At 40.8% G+C, this 16,613-nt stretch overlaps 1 protein-coding gene across 11 annotated transcripts in view; it reads right to left on the bottom strand.

Moving 5' to 3' along the window:
* The window catches only part of TOPBP1 (DNA topoisomerase II binding protein 1), a 49,179-nt gene extending 34,579 nt beyond the window's left edge, over positions 1 to 14,600 (bottom strand). For 5 of the 11 annotated variants that reach the window (XR_009448543.1, XM_059663912.1, XM_059663915.1 and 2 more), the window contains exons 1-10: positions 14,411 to 14,600; positions 13,784 to 13,874; positions 11,494 to 11,628; positions 9,411 to 9,554; positions 7,542 to 7,723; positions 5,720 to 5,916; positions 2,947 to 3,126; positions 2,068 to 2,237; positions 1,401 to 1,564; positions 1,005 to 1,252 (exon numbers count right to left, since the gene is read on the bottom strand). Coding sequence is in view for 9 of the 11 variants with exons in the window: in XM_059663912.1 (XP_059519895.1) it covers positions 1,005 to 1,252; positions 1,401 to 1,564; positions 2,068 to 2,237; positions 2,947 to 3,126; positions 5,720 to 5,916; positions 7,542 to 7,723; positions 9,411 to 9,554; positions 11,494 to 11,628; positions 13,784 to 13,867 (1,504 nt within the window). In the remaining 2 variants the exon portion in view is untranslated. Of the gene's footprint in view, positions 1 to 1,004; positions 1,253 to 1,400; positions 1,565 to 2,067; positions 2,238 to 2,946; positions 3,127 to 5,719; positions 5,917 to 7,541; positions 7,724 to 9,410; positions 9,555 to 10,602; positions 10,768 to 11,493; positions 11,629 to 13,783; positions 13,875 to 14,410 lie in introns of all 11 variants that reach the window. The other 6 variants (XR_009448542.1, XM_059663909.1, XM_059663910.1 and 3 more) reach the window with 5 other exon arrangements.
* Positions 14,601 to 16,613: the final 2,013 nt, after the last annotated feature.

Genomic DNA, 16,613 nt, shown 5'->3' with positions numbered 1-16,613 from the left:
CCTGAAATACAAAATACTGAATGTAAACTATAATTAAAAAACAAAAACTTCATGTTATAAACTCAAACCAAGTGATGCCAAATACAAAACAGATGAAAGGGGAGCCCTTGAGTACAAGTGAGAAAGAGGGTCTGAGGTTTCTTAACTTTGCCTGCTTAGAAAAAGTAACTAACAGGCTCTCTCCCTCTCAGGCATATATCTCCTAAACCAGGGATGGGCAAACTTTTTGACTCGAGGGCCACAATGGGTTCTTAAACTGGATGGGAGGGCCGGAACAAAAGCATGGATGGAGTGTTTGTGTGAACTAATATAAATTCAAAGTAAACATCATTACATAAAAAGGTACAGTCTTTTTTTTTTTTTTTAGTTTTAATCATTTCAAACGCGGGCCGTAGTTTGCCCATGGCTGTCCTAAACTCTAAGCGTCCTCAGATTTGTAACCAGGGGAGCAATGGGCAGCAGCAGCTTGTCCCAGACTAACCCCCTGACCCTGTCTCCAAGGCCTCTTTTCTCTGACTTTCCAGTTAGCCAAACCAGCCCTGCCTAGGCTCTATCTTACTGCTTTTTTTTTTTTTTTTTTTTTTGGTCCACATTAGAATTTCTGATCTATTTGGAGTTTCTTCTTCCTTTTTTTTTTTTAAGTGTATTCATTTTATTATTTTTTAAATATATTTCTATTGATTCTAGAGAGGAAGGGAGAGGGAAAGAGATAGAAACATTAATAATGAGAAAAATCATTGATCAGCTGCCTTCTGCATGCTCCCTACTGGGGATCAAGCCTACAACCTGGGCGTGTGCCCTGATCAGGAATCTAACCGTGACCTCCTGGTTTATGGGTCAATACTCAACCGAGCTACACTGGCCAGGCTACTGCTTCTATTCTAAGCCTTTCCTTGTTTCACTGTCCCCAGGTTTAATAAATGTACTCTCAAAATAAAAATATTTTTTATGCTACTACTAAAATAGTTCCCAATAACTATAAACACTAATCAATTATTTCTTACCTACTGTTGCGTTATTATTTACATATTGAGAGAGCAGATCTTCATCAGCTTGCTCATGCTTTTCAGCAGAAGCGAAGTTTTTCTTGGAGAAGCTGTTGTTCTTTTTTAAAAGAGCTGTTTTACTTTCAGGTTGATCTGAAACTGGGATTTCCACTGGTTTGTAATTAGCATGGATGTATGGCTCTTCAGGAAGCATATAACCTTTACTAAAACACTGTAGCAACCATTTTGCTCCCACTACATGAGGCCTAAAAAATAATGCAGAATTATATGTTAGTTTAAACTATAAAGACCATAATCCCACCTGCCATGCAATTTCCAAAATTACATGAACATGCAATTTTAAGAAGCATTATTACAGAATAGAAATTGCTGTGAATTAAAAAATGACAAAACCTGTGGGCTGATTTATCCCAAAACTGCTTCAATTCATCATCATAATCTCCCACAATAACATGAGTTACATCTTCATTGAGCTGGTTAAAACGAACTCCACCTCCACTGTTAATAAGCCTTCTCAGTTTATCTAGTTTTCTGCCACTAAAACCGCAAAGATATATCTGCAAAGAAAGAATTTACTTTGATTAATGCATGTAAGACACTATTTCTCTCACAAATAACACATTATAAATATATATATCAAAATCTACTGTGTGTAAATAAGATGTGTGTTTTAAGATATATTGATAGGAAAAAACGAGAAAAAAAAGATATAATGAAGAGTGTATTCTGAAATTTTGATTTTTATCACGTCTTCATAATCCCAAAGCATTCTTGTACTTTACAGTAGATATCTGATAATTACTTTGGTGCTTTAAATAAAAGCCAGAATAAAATTATCTTCTGAATAGACTTTGAAGGATGACAGATGAAGGTACATCCCAGGCAGAGGGACCCTGACAGATAAAGGATGGATATGGCCTAATAAGTGCACCTGCTTAGCTAGTGTGGAGGGTTTATGCAGAAAAGGAGGAAGCCCAACTCTGAAGGGTCTTCAAAGTCAGACTAGGAAGTACTGATGTACACTGTCACTTACTGCAATTATTACATAATAAAGACATACCCGACAACCATCTAATAAATCTTCAGGTGCTTGAAAGGCACTGACATCCAGATTTTCTAGGTTTTCAAGTATAGGCTCCACTTTGCTATTAAGAATGGAATTAAATATCGATTCATTTATGCAACTTGCATTGATGTTGGAAATATTGCTGACATCTGAAAGAGTACGACCTACATATTAAACAAAGATGTAATATTTATGAAGATAAAATAACTGATTACATGTTTTTCTATAGATTAAGTTTTCTGATACACACAGAGCTATGAACAGCTTCCAAAGTTAAGATTCAAGTGTTTTTACTGAAATCTTGGTGGCAAAATACGAAAAGGAAAAATAAAACTAAGGCTCATATTTTATTGAAATGAAAATATATTTAATATGTTTACTTAACAGTGACTAACTTTTAATAAAAAATCTAAAGTTGCTGGCCTTAAGGCCCAGGAAGCTAATGTTAAAAAAATAGTTTATAAACATTTCTCAATTGCCCAACATGAAACCTACAAACTAGAAACGGTTTTAAATTTTATACGAATATAGATGATCTATAACAGCAGCAAACTAATAAAAAAAGGAAATGTACTAATAATATTTGCACACCAGTCAAGTTTTTAAAAATTAAAATTTTAAGTCTATCTGTTAGTATTCTTAATTTCTTTAAGCATCTTCTTCATTACATCAGGGTATGAAAGAAAGTATGCATTCATTACAAAAAAAAAATATCAGAAGTTCTTAACTAATTTTTCATTCAATTTGGTTCTAATACAATTATGCCTAGAGGTAGAGCGAGAAAAGATGGAATTCCCTACTATCTCTCACTGATCCTATTATCAATTCTTACACAGAAAACTGATAGTTTACTTTAATCCCAGTGAGACTTACTATTAATTGTGTTGATCTGGCCAGCAGGAGTTGAAGTATCAGGCATAATGTTTGTTTCTGGTCTAGGCTCTGTCTTGTACATGGATTCATCCTGACAAAAACCTTTCTCAACACTATCAAAAAACCACTGTGTGGTCACACAGTGCACATTCCATCGCTTGGCACATTCATATTTTTGACCTATCATGTTCATTAGGAAAGAGAGCAATGCAAATCATTAAACTCTGTCTTGGCAGAAATATTCAAATTTATGATAGGTTATTAAAAAATCCACCTGACACAAAGTTAAAGTCACTAGTAATTACTCTTTTAAATAAATACAGATGCTATGTGAGGAGTTACATCTCTTATAAACTTATATAGAGACAGAGGCAACTGTGGGGTAACTGAAATAATATTAGACTTGGTTTGAGTATATCCTCCTTCACTTAATTTCTTTAAACCAGTTTCTTTGTCTATAACAGAGGGATAACTCTCAGAATTACACCATTGTAATAAGAGTACATAAAACAACTGTGAAAATTGCCAAATACCGGCTCTGAGTAGACTACTCTGATGTCATCAGATTCTACTTGAAGTCCAGGAGAGATATGCAGATAAATAAATTACATTAAAAAGAGCATATACCCCTGGCCAGTGTGGCTCAATTGGTTGGGCCTTGTCCCATGCATTGAAAGGCTGCTGATTCAATTCCCGGTCAAAGCATACGCAGGAGGTAACCGATGGCGTTTTGCTCTCACATGGATGTTTCTCTCCCTCTCCCTCTCCCTCCCTCTCTCTATAAAAAAGTCAAAAAAGTCTTATAAAACAAATATATATATATATATATATATATATATATATATATATACAGATATATATATATGTATGTATATATATAGCCATAAAACCTTTTACTGCCTTAAAAATATTTTAACACAATGCATTTTGAAACAGTATCATAGGGAAATTGAGGTCAACATGTAATAAAAATAACATGAAAGCCGTTTTTTTACATTCTTGAGAGCCAGGAAATGAACTATCCTCAGAAACAAAACAGCAATAGCAGTTACCAATTTTACTTATAATTGGGCATACACAAAATTCTGACTTAATTACAATGACCAATTTTAACAATATTTTTCTAATTTTATGTCCTATCTAGGTCTGAATAAAACACTGTATAGATATGAGATTAGAAAGATATGTAATTTAACTACATCTATTAGCTCTCTTGTTATCCATCCAAATTTCTTGTCTCTTTTCTAAGTATTTGGTAATTGTGTAGGAGACTTAAATAAAATAAAAAAATTGGATAATAAATTTAGATAAAGCACCACTGAAAATTTTTATTTTATATTTATTGAACTAGAGGCCCAGTGCACAAAAATTTGTGCACTCGGGGGGGAAGGGGGGGTCCCTCAGCCCGGCCTGTGCCCTCTCGCAGTCTGGGACCCTTCGGGAGATAACGACCTGATGGCTTAGGCCTGCTCCCGGGTGGCAGAGGGCAGGCCCAATCCCTAGCTGCAGCCCCTGGTCGGGCTCAGAGCAGAGCAGGGCCCATCAGGGGGTTGGGGCGCCGCCACTCTCACACTCGGGGCAGGGCCGATGGGGAGGTTATGGCTCTACCCCGTCACACACAGAGCAGGGTCCGTGGGGTGGGGGGGTTGGGGCGCCGCACCCTGTCACACACAGAACTGCAGGGCGATCAGGAGGTTGGGGAGCTCCCCCCTATTAGGCACAGAGCAGGGCCGATCTGGGGGTTGGGGCGCCTTCCCCTGTCTGGAACAGAGCAGGGCCGATAGGGAGGTTGTGGCCCCGCCCCCTGTCACACAGAGAGCCACAGGGCGATCAGGGGGTTTGGGCGCTGCCCCCTGTCATGCTGATCCCAGTGCCGGGAGACCTCGCGGCTCCGCTGATCCCAGTGCTGGAAGGCATATTACCCTTTTACTATATAGAATAGAGGCCTGGTGTATGGGTGGGGGCTGGCTGGTTTGCCCTGAAGGGTGTCCTGGATCAGGGTGGGGGTCCCCACTAGGGTGCCTGGCCAGCCTAGATGAGGGGATGATGGCTGTTTGCAGCTGGTCACACCCCCTTCAGGGTGGGGGTCCCCACTGGGATGCCTGGCCAGTTTGGGTGAGGGGCTGAGGGCTGTTTTCAGGCTGGGACTGAAGCTCCCAACTGCTCCTTTTTTTCTTTTTTTTTTTTATTCTGAGCCAGCTTTAGCTCTAAGACTCCAGTTCTTAGGCCTCCGCTCCTGAAAGCAGGTATCTGGTTTGCTTAGGTTCTATGATTGAAACTCTGTATCAACTCCAGGTCTGAGATCCCAGCTAGCTGAAAGCTGGTTTCTGGGGTTTTGTTTAGCTTCTATTTTCGTAATTATGTTTCAAACTGCCATCTCAGAGGCCTGCAGCGGCAGGCGGGGACCGTTGGAGTCCTCCGTCACTGAAGCAAGCAAGCCTCATGTTAGTTTCAAGCTGCCTGGCTGCCGGCCGCCATCTTGGCTGGCAGTTAATTTGCATGTCGCCCTGATTAGCCAATGGGAAGGGTAGCGGTCGTATGCCAATTACCATGTTTCTCTTTTATTAGATAGGATTACCTGGATAAACACTAGGACAGTCATGTAATTTTTCTACAAATTGTGACCCAAACTATTTTTGTAAGTTTTTTAGGGGAAAAAATACCATACTACATTTATGGTATGTCAGAAGCAAAAGCTATTCTGTAAAGAAAATCTTAAATTGTTAAAAAGCAGAGAAAATCTTGCATTTGTCCATTCAGGAAATAGTTTTACCTTTTGGTTCTTGCACAATGAGATGTGTACATTCATTCATTTTCAATTGTCCCATGTATTGGCCTCCATGCTTAACTGTGAGTTGCTGAACTGACTTCCTTTCTAAGCCACACAAGCCAGTCACACAGATTATGCAACCAAGAAAAATAGGACACTTGAAGTCTTCCATGTTTATATCAGTATATCTAGCTATTGTACTGGGGAAAACAAATGATAAAACAGAGAAAAATGAACATATTAAATATACCCGATAGTTTAAATTTTACCAGAAAAGAACAATATCACTAATGCTTTCCTCATTTTTAAAGATTTTTATTAAATCTTAAGGGGAGCCCTAACCGGTTTGGCTCAGTGGATAGAGCCTCGACCTGCAGACTGAAAGGTCCCAGGTTCGATTCCGGTCAAGGGCATGTACCTTGGTTGTGGGCACATCCCCAGTAGGGGGTGTGCAGGAGGCAGCTGATCAATGTTTCTAACTCTCTATCCCTCTCCCTTCCTCTCTGTAAAAAATCAATAAAATTTATTTAAAAAAAGAAGAAGAAAATAAATCTTAAGGGGAACTCACAGGCACTCAGAATTATACTAATTGCTAATCTAAGTTTGGCACTATATCTCTAATATAAAGTAATGTTTCAGACAGTCTCTCAAAATTGTTTTAAGGGAAAACTTTTCATTAACTCTTAAGTCCGTGCTGGTTAAAATGGTGGTTATTTTCCAAAATTTTAAGTCTGAATCTCTACTTCAGTTGCCTACTAGAAAAAAGAATCTATATCCTTTTCTTATACAAATAATAAGCAATGATTTGGGGCAGAAAATAACAAAAATATCATTGTCTTCTGTTGCCATGCTAGGCAGATGTGCTGATGAAACAGGCTGGGAATAAGGGTGCCAACGTGGAGACATGATTAGGATGTGCGGGATGGTGTGAAAGACTGGGAAAATCCCTATTTAATTCAAACAGTGGAACCTGGACTTAGAGTTACTCTAATTTTAAAGGAAACTCAATTCTGTCCCTTGAAATAAGCTCTCAGTGCCATGAAGGCAGAGATGCTATCCTGTTTTGCTCACTACATTATGCCTACAGCCTAGCTCAGGGCAGATACATAAAATGGGCTCAATTAATATTTACTGAATGATCACATCCCAGTTAATGACTTACATTTTATTTTCAACCTTACACATACCCACTTTGGGAGGGAATACAACTGCCCAAATGACTAATTTGCTCTCCATATTAACATATGGGCACAGTATTAAAGAAAGCAATAGAAAAGCTGCAGCTGCCATACTGATTTTCCCAACTATTTTACAGGTACTGCTCAAAACAATTTTATTATCAAAGCATTTCCTACCTTGTAGCTAGTTCTAACCCCATAGCCCAGTGATAGCGAACCTATGACACGCATGTCAGAGGTGACACGCGAACTCACTTTTTTGGTTGATTTTTCTTTGTTAAATGGCATTTAAATATATAAAATATCAAAAATATAAATCTTTGTTTTACTATGGTTGCAAATATCAAAAATTTTCTATATGTGACACGGTACCAGAGTTAAGTTAGGGTTTTTCAAAATGCTGACACGCCGAGCTCAAAAGGTTCGCCATCACTGCCATTGCCCATTCTACCTATCGACCTCTAACCGGGTAACAGTTTTTAGAATCTGCTCTTTTGTTTTCATTGGAGAAAAGAATAATGACCCAATTTTTGTCACTGAATGATAAATCCAAAGATAGAATAAAACCTCCCCTATGAAAACTCACAAGCTAGAATGACTGAAAGTATCATTTTCAAATCTAGAAAATATCAAAATGTCTTTCTTACTTCTCTTGTGACTTCTCCCAAAGTGTGTTAACCCAAGAAGGAAGCAAAATTGGTTTCTTTAGATTTGCAGCAACTAAGTATTTTTTGCTACCAACTTCTCCGGCAATAAGGTGAGTTACTGATACATTAAGGTCTCTGTATACACGTCCACCCATCATTTGTACATATTTATGAACTTCTTCCTGTAGTCCCAAGAGAAAATATATTAATACTAAAGCAAATTTATTTTTTATACAATATCCCATATATACATTGTTAGCTTGAATGCACAAGTGTTTCTCACCAATATAAAATTAAATAATTAACCACTTAATATATTTGGAAGGTAAATATAAATTATAAATAAAATTTTTTAAATTTCTATTTATTGATTTTAGATAAAGAGGGAGGAAGGGAAAAAGAAAGCAAGAGCAAGAAACATCATTGTCATTCCACTTATTTATGCATTCACTGGTTGCTTCTCGTGTGTGTCAACTGGATATCAAACCCACAACCTTGGTGTATTGCGATGACACTCCAACCAAGTGAGCTCCCAGGCCAGGGCATAGATTTTAAAATAATTACCTTTATACATTATTTTCCTATGTTTATCTCTTTGAACTCCATGAAGTTATTAAACTATGTTGTTGGGGTTTTTAAAATATGTTTTTATTGATTTTTAGAGAGAGAGAAAGGAAGGGAGCGGGATAGAGAAAGAAAAACCTCGATGTGAGAAACATTGGTCAGTTGCCTCCCGTACACACCTCGACTGTGGACGGAACCCACAACCTGGACACGTGCCCTAACTGGGAATCCAATCGGTTCCCTTTCTGGTGCATGGGATGACGCTTAACCAACTGAGCCACACTGGCTAAGGCACTATATTGCTTCTATAATAAACAATATATTTTAATTTACCATACATATTTTAAAATGTGTAAATATATATATAACATATCTATTACATACCTCTCTCAGAATCCCCCTCTTTTTTAGGATTTCCCATCTACAGTGGAAAAATGTAATTCAAAAGCAAACTCATTGACTATATAGGGAAAAAAGTGAGTTTCCTTTAAAATTTTTTTTTTTGCTTAGCCCTGGCCAGTTTGGTCCAGTGGATAGAGCATGGGCCTATGGACTGAAAGGTCACAGGTTCGATTCCGGTCAAGGGCATATGCCCAGGTTGTAGGCTCGATTCCCAGTGGAGGGCGTGCAGGAGGCAGCCAGTTGATGATTCTCTCTCAACACTGATGTTTCTCTATCTCTCTTCCCTTCCTCTCTGTAATAAATAAAAACATATTTAAAATGTATCTTTTCGCCCTAGCTGGTTTGGCTTAGTGGATAGAGCATCGGCCTGTGGACTGAAGGGTCCCGGGTTTGATTCCAGTCAAGGGCACGTGCCTAGGTTGTGGGTTCGATCCCCAGTGGGGAGCGTGCAGGAGGCAGCCAATCAATGATTCTCTCTCATCACTGATGTTTCTATCTTTCTTTCCCTCTCCCTTCTCTGAAATCAATAAAAATAGATTTAAAGTAAATAAAATGTATCTTCTTAAAAATAAATAAAACAGATCCCACTATATTCAACACATAAAAAAATAAAAAGATAGTCCTGGTCAGTGCGGCTCAGTAGGTTGAGCATTGTCCTGTGCACCGAAGAGTTGCAGGTTTAATTCCCGGTCAAGGAACATGACCACGTTTTGGGTTCGGTCCCTGGTCAGGGTGCACATGGGAGGCAACCGATTGATACCTATCGGTTTCTCTCTCTCTCCCCCCCCCTCTAAAAATAATAATAAAAATAAAAATATAAACACCCAGTGTAAAGTCTTTCAAGTAGATTCTTCACAATGAAAAATTAGGTATGGAAATACAGACATATTCCTCAACACCTACCCTTTTGTCTTTTTCCAGGCTTGTACAAGATATAGTTACATCACACATAACCATATTATAAACTGGATGCTCAGCTCTTGGGACACACCGCTGGTGTTGCATACAAAATATGACTACTTGAGGACCAACAATTCTGCAGCCAAGCTATAAAAAAAGGAAAAGTTCAGTAAGTAGGGAAAGAACTTCAGTCTTATAAAATTACATTTTATATTATTTACCAATTCTTTATAGAAGTTGATGACCACCACAAAAATTTCCCCAAATTGCTTTAAGAAAAACAGAGGCCATTATATAATTTCTCAGATACAGTACTCATTAACTACACACACATAAAAGCATATCAAACAATGCAGGCTATCAAAAGAAATAAGCTCCAAGAGCCATACTCACTCAAAATTACCACTGAAATTTTAATCTCGGAAACAAACACAATCTTAACAACGGGAAGGGTGTATGACTAACGGTCTTATGCTATAATTAGGAATTATCCTGATATATTTTTTAAATGAAGCATCCAGTCAATGAAGCAGTTTAAAAATACTAAGCCTAAAAAACCTCATCTAAAATACCTCTTATATCACCAAAAAACACCACCACAAAACCATATAGTTCTGGGCAGTTTCTACATTTGTTTTATTTTTTTATTTTATTTTATTTTTTTAATATATTTTTTATTGATTCTTTACAGAGAGGAAAGAAGAGAGATAGAGCCAGAAACATCGATGAGAGAGAAACATCGATCAGCTGCCTCCTGCACATCCCCCACTGGGGATGTGCCCGCAACCCAGGTACATGCCCTTGACCGGAATCGAACCTGGGACCCCTCAGTCTGCAGGCCGACGCTCTATCCACTGAGCCAAACCGGTTTCGGCTCTACATTTGTTTTAAATACTCTGTCTGCAACTCAAAGTCTTCTTAAGGAAAACCCACAAACACTTCTCTTAAGATACTGTACTAAAAACAAAAATGACCTTTCATTTTCATTGATAATTGACACTAGCACATTCAAGCCAGGCTAAAAAAGCCTACAGTTGTGAAAGTCACCATAACATGACTGAAATACCTACAGAGTAAATGATTATCTTCTTGGTCAGAAGAAAATTGAGTTTTTGATGCTACTGATTCTGACAAGCAGTGTTATTCCAAAAGGAGGGTAAGACCAACAATGCTTCTGGCAAAAGTGGGCACAGACCTTCCATAAATTGTACAGATACTGCATCTGCCTACTCTTCTATGTTTTCTTCTCCTTCAAACAAGAATCACTTCTTTATAATCTGGATGGAATTACAGCCCGTTTACTTTTATTTCAATGCTTCTCTCTTGTCCAGACACCAAAAAAATAATGAGTCAGTAGACTCTAGAATCAACAGAAAGAAATGAAGATGGCTCACTGGTATATTAGCAATACTCATCACCAAAATGCTTCCTTTTAACATAACTTTTCAGTCTTTAAAAAGTACAGGTATTAAAATTCTACCTGCAAGAGCAAGTAGTCTGAAAGACAGTGAGTAACCAAGCATTATGTTGAGGTCTTTTCCTACTCTTTATTTCTCCCTGAAATGTTTTGCAATCACACCAAGTTTAAGGACAGTAGAACTCAATCACTAAAATGCTTCATTATCGCCTGGCTGGTGTGCCTCAGTTGGTTGGGCGTGCAACGAAAGGTTGCTGGTTAAATTCCCGGGCAGGGCACATGCCCGAGCAGGGGGTGTGGAGGAGGCAGCCAATCGATGTTACTCTCTCTCACATCCATGTTTCTCTCTCTTCCTCTCCCTCTCCCTCCAAAAATCAATACACTATTTTTTGAAAGGGGTGTTAGTTTAAAAAATAAAATGCTTCATTACTATAGGGTCCCCTTATCCTAAGTAAAGTTAAATCCCCTGAAATACTATAAAAAAATATATATTAACAAAAGCTTATAACATAATTAGCCTTTAAAAATATTCCAGACTCCCCAAACCAAAGAATTTCTTTGTATTCATAATTTGCATAATACTTCTTGATCAATAAATAATTTGTCCACTGAAGCAAAAATAAACCAAAAAACACACTACTGAAGGAACACAATTATAAGTCCGCAAACCTTTTTGAGGTGATCGAAGACAACACCACTAAAAGGGTCACAGATATAAAGTGATCTATCATTCTCCTTTATCTTCAATGCCTCTTCTTCTGTAATAATCTGAAGATATTCTTCGGACTGGAACTCTTTTATTGACTGAAAGAAAAATGAAATAAGATTGCACCTGAAATTGCCCCTTGTTATTTAAGTCCTATGAACTCTATATTCAAAATCCATCTCCAGTCTAGCCTTTTCCCTGTTGGACTCTTCCATCACCTCTCACCTAGACCTCTGCAGAAGTCTCTAAAGTGTTTTCTTCTCCCTTCCTTGCCCTAAATCTCTTCTCCATACAACAAACAGCAAGGAATCTTTTTAACAATATAAATCACATTATGTTACTCTGATCAAAAACTTCAATGTCTTTCAAGCACACCCAGAATAAAACCCACACTTCTTAGGATGGCCTACAAGACCAAGGCGTCTAGCCCTTGCCTGTCTCCCTGTCCTTACCTTCTACCTCTCGCCGGCCTTACTTTTTCTCTAGCCACTCCAGCTTTCTTGCTACCACTGGAACAAGCTAAGCATGACCTCATTTAGAGGCTTTGCTCTTGCTCCCACTGCCTGGAATATTCTCCCAGGTCTTCACCAGACTTGATGCCTCACTTCAAATGTCACGTCCTCTGAGATGCCTTTCCTGATCACGACTTCTAAAATACCCTTTCCCTCCAGTCTATGTTATGAAGACATAACACTGATATTGTGTAGACATATATAGTTGTCTCTCTCCCTTAAAGGAAAGTTTCACGATCTTGTTTGCCACCATATCCTGGCACCTAGGTAAGCACTCAAATATTTTCTGAACAAAATTTGAAGTCCTCATGTTAAATAAATACTTAGAATGATCCTTTAAGATGAGTAAGTCAGATCATGCCACTGTTCTGATTAAAACCTTCCAACAACTTTCCATCTCACTGAAAGAAAAAGCCAAAGTCCTTAAAATGGCCCACAAGGCCCTACATGTCCTCTTAATCCTCCTCTCTGAAGCATCCCTTAATATTCTTCCCTCCATCTCTTGCTCATCATACTACAGCCACACTAATGTTGTATAGTCACTCCACGCACTTTCCCAGGGGTCTGTTTTCCCTCTGCCCAAAACCTCCTTCACCAGATAGCCACGCGGCTAACTATCTCACCTCCTTCAAGCAAACTCAAATGTCATCTTTTCCATAAAGGATACCCCAATCACACTTCATTTAAAATTACAACCTTCCAGACCCCGTAACCTGTCTTGCTCTTTTCCCTTACCACTTAGCACACTGTAACATACGATATAGTTTACTCATTTATCATGTCTGATTAATGTCTACTTCCTCCTGCTAGAATAGAATGTAAACTCTAAGAAAGTAGGAATCTTCTGCTCTGATCACAGATGTATCCCATGTGCTAGAGCAGTGCTGATCAGGCACACAATATTTATTTGCTGAAGGAGTAAACTTTAAGGAAAACCCTGCTACAACAGAGCTTCTTAAACTGTAATGTACACAGAAATCACACTGAGGATCTTGTTAAAAGGTAGATTCTAATGGGTAAGTCCGAGTTGGGGCCCAAGTTCTGCTTTTATAAACAAACTCTCAAGCTATGCTGCTGCTGCTGGGGTCTGTGAGCAGCAAGGCTCCACCCTGCCCCCAGGTCCTCCCATATTATGCTGTACATAATGCAACACTTTTAACAACCTACCAACCAAATAATAACTGTAACCAGTACAGGGCTGACTCAAAATTTTTCAACACACAAAGGTCTATTCTGATTAGTAGACAAAAGAAAGCAACTTAATTTCCAAGAACAGCAGGTCTGTCACTTTTAAAAAAATATATTTTATTGATTTTTTTACAGAGAGGAAGGGAGAGCGATAGTTAGAAACATCGATGAGTGAGAAACATCGATCAGCCGCCTCCTGCACACTCCCCACTGGGGGGGACGTGCTGGCAGCCCAGGTACATGCCCTTGACCAGAATCGAACCTGGGACCCTTCAGTCCGCAGGCCGACGCTCTATCCACTGAGCCAAACCGGTTAGGGCAGGTCTGTCACTTTTAACAGAAATCTCAGATTTAAAGCCCCCCCAACAAATATAATGATACACTCACATTAATGAAAAATATCTAGCAACGGGATATGTATGTTAATGGAGACTACAGTAAAACTATGTATTTATGAAAATAAAATAACTATGAGATATATAAGCCCAATAAATCAAAAACTCTAAAACCAAGAAAATAAAGCATCAAACAAGATGTTTTCAACTGTTCTTACCTCAAGAGCTTTAAGAAAGCATTCGGAATTGTCTGGAGACTTTAAAAACTTCACAAAAAACGGTTCTTTGTCATTTTTGGACATTTTTGAACTGTCAAAATAAGGGAACCATTAACAAGAACAAAACCACATCATGCATCACTCTATCTGCTTTAGGGACCTATTTTTTCTGCGCAGACAAGAATGCCTAACGATGGGCATTTTGGCCGCCTCCCCCGTGATTCATCCACTGTCTGTAAGAAACACACCTGCAAGTCAGAGGACCAACTCAAGGTCCCGGAGCTGAATACCTTAAGGGCCTTCACAATCGGGGCTCTAAGTCCCCTGAAGTTTAGGGCCTAAACCAATGAGCGATCCATTGCACTCGGGGTGAATCTGTCCCGCAGGTAACCCTCGGCCCTCGCCCACCCGCACCGGGGCTTTCATGTAAACGTGCAGCCGGGGAGCACGGCGCTGCCCCCCCTAGGCCGGGCGTAGCTCCCCGGCCCCTCGGGGAGGGCCCGGCTCCCGGCCCAGCCGCAGCCACCCCTCCCCGTCGGTTACAGGCGCCGCCAAGGCCAGAGGCGGCGGCGGGACCCCCAGCTGCGGCGGGGAAGGAGCGGGGTCCCCTCTCCGCGCCTCACTCACCTCCGGGGAGCGCGGGGGTTTGGGGGCAGCGTGTGGGGGCGCGCGCAGCCAGCGGGAGAGCGGCTGGGGTCGGGCGCCAGCCCGGCCACACCCGCCGCACCCGCGGCGCCCCCTCCCCAGGCAGACGCGGGACCCGGAAATTGCCGAGGCCCGGAACCGACTTTCGCGCCAACCGCGCGGACGCGCTCACCTTTTCCGGCGGAAGTGACATCACCCGCAGCTGCGGGAGGGGGTGGGGTCGTCCACAGGGGTGAGAGGCAGCGGGAGAGATGGGTGTACCAGCCGGCTTTGGGGTTCAGGGGGACTTGGGCCGGGTGCCCTGGGCCTTCGGGTTTTGGAGGTTGGCCCTGGCCCCGGCGGGAGTCGGCCCAGCACCCTCGGCTCAGGGGGTGGGGCCGCAGCTCCGGATGGGGCCGCTGGGCCGAAGTACCTTAGGGGCGGTCCTAAAACAAGGAAATGTAAAGCCAGGGGAAAGAGCGTTTCCTCGGTAAATATGTATTTTTAAAATATATTTTTATTGATTTCAGAGAGGGAGAGAGAGAAACATCAACGATGAGAGAGAATGATTGATTGGCTACCTCCTGCACGCCCCCCCCCCCCCATTGGGGATCCAACCTGCAACCTGGGCCTGTGCCCTTGACCGGAATCGAACCCTGGACCCTTCAGTCCGTAGGCCCAGCTCTATCCACTGAGGCAAACCAGCCCGGGCTGGGTAAATATTTAATACCTGCCGTGGGCCAGGCAGTGCGGGAGAAACCATATATTACCACCCGAAACAACTCTACGAGGCAAACAGTGGTATTTTCATTTCACAGATGTAAAAGCTGAGGCTTAGATAAGTTAAATGATGTGTCCGAGGTCACAGTTAAGTGGTAGAGTTCAGATGTAAGCCAAGTCTTGTTACCTTTTTGCATTTCTTTTATTTTCCATCACCATTTATCCCCCTATACTTCCACCCCCATCCACCACCACCCCCAGTCACCACTGTTGTCCGTGTCCATTTCTTTTGTTTGTTGAATCCCTCCACTACCCTCTCTCACTCCCACCACCAGCCCTGACTGCTATCCATGAGACTGTCTCTATTTTGCTTGTTAGTTCAGTTTGTTCATTAAATTCCACATAGGAGTGAAGTCATATGGTACTTGTCTTTCAGTCTTGACTTGTGGATGAAAATAGGGGTTCTATGGAAAGTAACCTCACAGAGTGATCTAATCATAAATTCCTACCTGGGCAGGTATGATGGGTAATCAAGCCCCAGGCATAGAACTTTAGTAAAAGACTTATCTTTACCTTAAGGAAGCCCTGTCCATCGTTTCTGCGCATCAAGGTTAACACACCTTTGAAAGGGCCCCCTTCAGTCTCCTCCTCCTCCCAGTGTGCCCACCCTTTCAGAGCCCGCCTTATAAAGTGTGAATCTTAACTATCCTGTAATTTGGCCTGGGCCTTGCTTTCTCCCACCTTCAGGCAATCTTCCTCACATCCAATCGCAAATGCCTAAAAGCAACTGCAAACTGTTAGTCTCTAGTCTCCAAAGCATGTATCTCAGTCTAGTGAAATCTTGCTTCCAGGTGTGTCCTGTTCGGCAATAAATTTTTACGAAAATTCTCTACAGGTTTGTACGTTCTTACACCCACAGACTCCACGGACAGGGCTCTTTTCCCTACAACTTAACAAGAATATAATCACTGCTTACCACAGCCAAGAGGGCTGGAGGGAAGAAAGATGTCTGGATGACTAGATTGCACATCAAGTGCAAAGAGGTCTTTGCCAAAATTGCCAACGGCCCTCTCCCCTCTTTCTCCCTTCGAGGAGCATATCACCTTTCTCTGTAACTCCCTGAGTCTAGGGGCGATCTGGGATGGAAACTTAAGTTCAAATGGCGAAGATTGGGGGAGAGGAGGTAAAACGGGACGGCAAAATCTTGGCGTGTTCATAATGAACAAGTCTGTTCGAATGGCAGACTGCTTAGATAGTGTTTCTTATTTTAAGCTTGAGATTGAAAAGCTCATGATTTTGGATTGAATAATGTGAGAGTTTACAGGGGTGGGCAAACTTTTTGACTCGAGGGCCACAATGGGTTCTTAAACTGGACCGGAGGGCCGGAACAAAAGCATGGATGGAGTGTTTGTGTGAACTAATATAAATTCAAAGTAAACACCATTACATAAAAAGGTACGGTCTTTTTTTTTTTTCAGTTTTATTC

This window comes from Myotis daubentonii, chromosome 14 (genome assembly GCF_963259705.1).
Source record: "Myotis daubentonii chromosome 14, mMyoDau2.1, whole genome shotgun sequence".
Classification (NCBI taxonomy): Eukaryota; Metazoa; Chordata; class Mammalia; order Chiroptera; family Vespertilionidae; genus Myotis; species Myotis daubentonii.
The sequence above is the reverse complement of the archived record's forward strand: the minus strand, read 5'-3'. Positions and strand labels throughout refer to the sequence as shown.